Raw genomic sequence first — 7,100 nt, forward strand, 5'->3', positions numbered from 1 at the left:
GGGTGCACGCATTTTTCCACAGCCGGGGGGAGCCGGGGGAGCGCGATTGGACACCGCAGCGTCCTTCGCTGGACGAGCGCCCAGAGCGGGGAGGGTACGGGAGGGGCAGGAGGGGGAGCGGTGCGAGGGGCGGCCCCCGAGAAAGGGCGACAGCGACAAGCTGTCTCACCCGTGGGCGAGATCGCAGCCAGGGGAGAGGGAAAGCCAGCGGCGCCCGTGCGATTCAGGTCGGCCGGGGGCGATGGAGGGGTCCTCCCGGAGCGACGGCGACCGCCTGTGCAGCGCCGCCGCCCGCGGGGACCACGAAGAGGTGAGCGGGCTGATGCAAGCAGGCGTAGATCCCAACGGGACCAACCGCTTTGGGAGAACCCCGCTCCAGGTACAGAGTACGCTGGGTGGTGAGGCAGGGGGAAGCTGTGCTCTGCCCCGCTCTGCCGGCGGAGAAGGGTGGGCATTTCGTGTTTAGACTGAATTTTTATTGTTAGGATCGGAACCGTACTCCAGCGGCCGCTGTTGGAATTCAAATGTGACCTTTACTTTTTTTTATTAAGTCCAGCCGTCCTGAGAGCACAAGATGGAGGCTAGGTGGGGGGAACCGCTGGCAACAAACGAATTTTTCTCAGAGATACTCTAAAGGAGAAGTTTGACTGCAAAATTCGCTTCAAGATACCCTACCCACGTAGGTTTGGGGAATGATCTGCACTTCGAGCAAAGATCTTGATTTTTAAAATATAGCCCAAACAGATCTTTTTTTCCTCAAGGAAATCGAAGCAGGGTCCCTTTCTAGTATATTCACGAGCAAAGAACCTAGAAATTATGCTGATAAAAATTGTAACTTGAAACTAGGTATATATTAGTAGTCACCTCTTTTTTTTAATTTAAGTAGTAGTAATTTTAATTCTCTATTCATCAATAATGGCAATATTTATCGATAGATGTTAGAAGTATGAGTATGTAGAGTTGCTTTCCAGGCAATTTGAGAGGTAAAAATGTGCTATATTAATCGACATACTTAAGTAGACACTTTTTAACCTTTCATTGAAAGATTAATATTCTGTGATTTAAATTAGAGCCGTGTATCTCACGAAGATTTTTCGAGTTGTTATTTAAAGAGGTATATTTGATGATTCATCAAACAGCTATTTTGGTCCTTGTTTAAATGAAAAATGAAATATTTTCTGTATTACCGAGAAAGGCTCTCAGATAGTTATTCGTTTTACTCCTGTTTTATGTTCAAATTGTAGATGAAAAGAAACTCCTAACTCTTATAAATTATCTCTTCCCTTTCCCTATTTCAGACTAAGTTCTCTTTCTCTTGTCAGCAACTCACAAAATGGCTGACCCTCTCTTGCTTTCTAAAAATGCTTAATAAAGGGAAATTAGATATTATGACATTCATAAGTATTTTCACACTTGTAGTATAAATAAGCCCAATTATTTGAAGTGGACAAACCAAAGTTCCGAGATAGAAATTGATAGAAAAATCTATTGTCTTAAGATATTTTTCAAAGTATTAAATTAAGTGGCAGTTAATTATTACGCAGCAGTTAAAATTCCATTGAAAATTACCAGAACAGTAAGGGAAGTAAAACCCCACGTACAAATTTATTTTGATTTTTGGTTGATTGCCAAAATTTTCTGCTACTGGGAAAAAAGCAGACTGTCATTAGGAATTAGCCATTTAGACACTATAATTCGGAATTTTCCATCCGTTAAGGTTTGTGCATTGCTTGTGAGTGCTCAGCAGCCACTCTCTCACACCTCTGAGAAGAAGACAGAGATGAGAGAGAAAAAAAAAAGAAAAAACATCATGGTCTGAAACTCAGGAGGGGAAAATTTTAAATATCCACAGCGAATGCCGAAAGGAGCCACACCCTGTGGCTGCATTTTCCCATTGCTGTGCTAACCGCTGATAAATCAATAATGCATTCTAAGTGACAGCAACCTTAATGCAAGATTCCTCCAGTCCTTTGCTGCCACAAAATACATGGTCTGTATATATAGCATACAAATATTTACAAACTTTTCATGTGTATAAATACATTTAATATATTTTTAATATATGTGTATCTCTAAGTATACTTATACTATAGATACATGCACTATTTATTATATAGTTACATAAACATATAATAAACACACATTTATTATATAATTACATAAATACAACGGAGTTTGTGTTGTATGTGTATATCTGTACACACACACAGCTGGTCTGTATCTGCATATAAACGTCTGTGTACATATATGTGCTTGTACACACACCACAAGTACCATTTACACCATGATGCATATAAATTATACAAATTATATAAATGTGAAGCAGAACACACATATGTGTTATACCTAGTCTGGAAACCGCAGGCTAATATTTTTAATTTATCATCTAATCATAGACTTTCTCTAGTTGCAAGGGATCCGTATGGATAATCGCAAACGGCTGTCACAATGTATGCAGGTCTCGACTACAAGTAGCCAACACAGCAGAATTACCCCCCAAAAGAGAAGCCGGTCCGGCTGCCCCCTGGGCTCTCGGCGGAGCCGGCGCCCGGCGGTGCTCGGGGCTTGCGGGCGCTGACGCTGTCTCTCCCCGCAGGTGATGATGCTGGGCAGCCCGCGAGTGGCCGAGCTGCTGCTGCGGCACGGAGCGGACCCCAACCGCCCCGACCCGCGCACCGGCTGCCTCCCGGTGCACGACGCGGCCCGCGCCGGCTTCCTGGAGACGCTGGCGGCGCTGCACAGGGCCGGGGCGCGCCTCGACCTCCCCGACGGCCGCGGCCGCCTGCCCCTCGACGTGGCGGCGGGGGGCCCGCACGGAGCCGTGGGGCGGTACCTGCGCGACCCTCCGCCCGTTCCGGGAGCCGGGACGGCCGCCTAGAAGGCTGCGCGCTGAACCGCCCCCGGCCGCCCCGCCGAGTCCCTGTCATCGCGTCCCCTGCAGCCCAGCTCCCCCGCGAGTATCCCCGCCGCTGGGTCATCAGCGAGCCATCGCGGATGGCGGCGCTCCCGATGTCCGTCTGCTGCTTTATCTCCAGGGGTCCTGCCATTCCGGCTCCGGCTTCTTCGAGAAGACACGTGCCGAGATTTTTTCTGTTTCCTGAGAAAAAAGAGGAAAAAAATCCAAAACACAATCAAGACTAGTGCTCCTGTTTATCCCTCTCATACTCTTCGACGGGCAGAGCACAAGAGCCAGACGGTCCTTTTGTGCTCTAGTGGGGGGAAAAAAAAGTAAATGTTCACCTTTTCCTCTTTTTTTTTTTTTTTTTTTTTGCAATAAAGCTGCTTAGAGAAGTGAGAACACTATGTTTCCCTTACTGGCTTGCTCACTGCCCTGCAAAGCTTTGTATTTTAGTTATTCCTTGAGATCCTTTTATGTTTTTGCACTCCAAAATAGTGAACACTTTAGCCATATCCTTTATAAGTTTAATTAATCCCCAGAGCTTCTCCCCTCACCAACCAACTCAACATACAGTTTTACCAAGGTGTAACAGTGATTGAATGATAAAAATTTTAATGCTGATGAGCATTACAGTTTGGGAACTACAAACATTTTGTGTAGCTGTATTTATGGAAAATCGTGGGAGGAAACAATTGGCAATCAATTAGTTACTGCATAGTTTTTTGCATTTGGAGACCCTATTTGCTCAGAAGATATTAACAACGAGCTTCTTATTTTTTAAGACAGCTTCCTGGGTCTCTAAACCAGATATTTGGAAATATCAGCAAATGACCGAGTTTGGTTACAAATCTGGATTTTTGCACACTGTTTTCTGTTTTTCCTGTGTAATTTCTATCATCTACCCGATGTTCATACCACTTATGTGTGATTAAATACCTGCTATTATTCAGTAACAAAACATGAAAAACATTGGCTTAAAAATAATTCACTCCTCGTGTTTGAGTATTTAGTGGCTCTGCATGCAGCACTACTTATTTTGAGTGGTGTTATTTATTTCAACTTCGTTCGTTGCTTTCAATTTTTGTGTCTGTGTCTGCATAAATAAATATGGATACACACAGCACAATCGCTCAGGTCAGACACCAGCACTTTTTGTAGATATACATGATTTAAGCACATACATACACAGAGTTTAAAATAGCCAAATTGTTTATTTCTTACCTCTTTGGGGGACAAATGGAGGGCGTGCCCCATCACAGAGGATGTTTGGCGTCTGGGAGAAAACTCATCTGGGGCAGGGCGGGTGGGGCAAGTTGGACCCAATAATGCTGGTGCCTCTCTTTCGAACCCAGAATAGCCCGTAATTCTGAGAAGGAGCTTTTCGTTTTCTCTTCCGACCCTGCAGGCGGGCCAGTTCAGAGGAGCCCAGTTCAACCTCTCGAGCTGAGGACAGGTGTTTGGCAGAGCCCGGCTGCAGCGGCGGCGGCGCATCCGTTCACACATCATCCATGCCAGCCTCTGGGCTCGCTGTCCCGGTCCCTGCCGCCGGCCCTCCGGCCTGCAGGCTGCCCATCCCGTGGGAAGGAGGGCCAGAGCTCCGGGAAGTTCCCTCCAAAACATGGCAGGGGGAGTGGCATTCACACCGGGATGCCCACGGGATTTTCACCAGCCTCTACCCACTCGGGAAAGCTGTGCCAAAAGAGTGTAAACTTCCCAGAGGCTTTGGCAGCTCTGAGGCCAAAGCCCAAAACTTCCTTGGGAAGTTGCCTGAAGAGAAGGGAGAGTTCAAGGCATGGAGTTACATATGGTGATTTCAGAGGTGGTGAAAATGTGGTTCATTCTTTGGACAAGGAGCCAGCAGTGCTGTGAGCTACAAAAACCACACCTCAATTGCATGCAAATGTCAGCATCTGAATAATCTGACAATATATTTTTCAATTGTGGTGTCCTCTGCCAAACTTTAATAAAATACCTTCAGGTGTAATGGCACTTAGAAAAACAGCTTGCTATTACTAACTACAAAAAATTACTTTTTTAGAACATGACTCCCAAGCTTTAAAACAGGCAACATCCCCTCCAAATTCACCCAGGTTTATTGTGTCTAAGGGTCCACGGGCTTTAAATCCCACATTCAAAGTCTTTGAAAGCTTCAGGGAAAACAAAAAAAAATAAAAACTGTTTTAGAAAAGGAAGTAATCATCCCACCTAGCCTGGAACAAAGGTGTGGAAATAACGTTAACTTCATTTCCTACTTACACAGAAAATAAGCCTTATGTACTTTAAATCTCAGGAAGAAAACAGAAGTGCTCAGAGCCCTTACAGAAGAAAGTGAGGATATGATGATGGAAAAGGCACGCCAAAGTACCAAGTGCTGGAGAGGGAACCTCTGAAGACATTTATGTCTTTTAAGTGCCCTGGTGAGGCAATCACTCCCAGGGAAGAGATGAAACACCTAGTCATTCTATTTTTATTATTTTTATATCAGATTTCAACCAATCCTTAACCGACACTCACTGAAGTAATTAGCATTTCCTAATTTTTTTTCCCCTCAAACTCACAGGAAAAAGAGGCAGAAGTAGTTTAAAAGTTTAAAATACAGTATGAACAGAAGACAGAACAATCTTTTTATTGCACCCAGAGGACCAATATCTCCACATTCTTGTCTCTTACTACGTATTTGTATGCTTTTGGTAGAAACACTTGTAAACAAAGTGTTTATGTGCTGGAAAAAGTCCAAGAAGGTGTAGTGAAAGGAGAGGTGGTCCTTAGGAGTTGAAAACTAAGAATCTTGTAACTAAAGGTGTCAGGCTGCCTCCCAGAAAGGTAGACACATAACTGCCACTGGATCTGGCATTACTCTTGTTATTGAGTGTTAGTTCAGGATTGAGAGTGGGCTGTGAGAAGCCCTGTTTACACCTACAGCTTCAGGCAAATAAGGACAACATCTAGGGTTTAGCTAGACCATCAGCAGAGGTCATGGTATTAGACATATCCTACTTCCTACAACTGAACTAGGGAGCTTTTGCTGCCATTGATGCAACAAAAAAACCAAACCAACCAACGAACCGAACAAACAAAAATCCCAAAACAAACAACAACAAAAAGAGCAAAACCGAACCAACCAATCACCACAAACAACAAACGAAAAACCTCACTAGCAGGAGGGAACCTGCAACCCTGCCTGCGTGAACGTGCCATGCCCGTCTGTCCGCTCCGGGTTGCCGCTTCCCTACAGCCCTCCTTTAATCGCCCTGCAGCTCGCCGGAGGAAAAAACCCGCCCTGAGCCTGAGTGGCTAACAAGAACCAGTCACTCCTTTCTGGAAGCAGCCTCCCTCTTGATTACAAAACAGAAACATTCTTACTTGAGGAATTAAGTGGCAATCTAGAAATGAGAGTTTGACCTCCCAGGTGGGGAAAGTGCAGCATCGGCACCTTTTTCTCTCCGCGGGGCTGGTTGTTGACTAGTAACAAAACGTAGTATCCAGAACAAGGGAGAAAAGACACAGGTCCAGCTCAAGAAAGAGGTGCCTGCGGAAAGCAGAGACAAACGTGGCTGCCTGTGCCTGAAAGGATGCAGCAGGGACATATATCCCTATGCCCCTCCATGTCAGCCTGGACCAATGGTTTTGATTGGCTTCTTAACAGTCATCCTTGCAGAAATCCAATGCATGTGGCTGATGAGCAGTGGCACTTAAAATCAGACAGCAGGCCCTGCTTGGCGGCATGGGTGATGGCATTCCTTGCCTATACAGAACATACACTTGAACATTGCTGGCTTTATGTTTTTTTTTTTTTTTTGTTTGTTTGTTTGTTTTTTTTTACATTTGTTTTCTCTTTAGATGGTGAGCAGGCTAAGGGCCAGAGAAGAAAATGAGAGTCAACCCAAGGTACCAGTAACACCATGGAGTGGAGAATTTGTACTAAACCGATCCAAGGACAGAGATTATTTCACTGTCCTCACATGCAATTAAGGGGAAAGAAACTCCCACCACCACCATCCTCCTACTAGCTTATCTTGCTGGTTTACCTTGAGGCGGATGCAGAAGAATGATTTTAATGTTTGACTATGTTATGAAAACACAAAAAAATGTATTTCAGAGCCTTCTTATACAGTTGATAAAAGCCCATACAAAGTTTCTCCCTATAAAGCACTAACTATTAAGATTCTAAGGTCAAATTAAAAGACTTCAGATGAAATAT

General features: G+C 44.7%; 1 protein-coding gene across 1 annotated transcript; it reads left to right on the forward strand.

Annotated features, from left to right (window-relative positions):
* Positions 1-203: 203 nt before the first annotated feature.
* On the forward strand, positions 204-3,169 carry LOC311165153 (cyclin-dependent kinase 4 inhibitor B-like). Its single transcript, XM_084224951.1, has 2 exons — positions 204-379; positions 2,597-3,169. Exons 1-2 carry the CDS (start codon positions 242-244, stop codon positions 2,876-2,878), a joined length of 420 nt encoding a protein of 139 aa, XP_084081077.1. The 5' UTR covers positions 204-241; the 3' UTR covers positions 2,879-3,169.
* The last annotated feature ends 3,931 nt before the right edge of the window (positions 3,170-7,100 follow it).

This window comes from Fringilla coelebs, assembly GCF_963513975.1.
Source record: "Fringilla coelebs genome assembly, chromosome: Z".
Classification (NCBI taxonomy): Eukaryota; Metazoa; Chordata; class Aves; order Passeriformes; family Fringillidae; genus Fringilla; species Fringilla coelebs.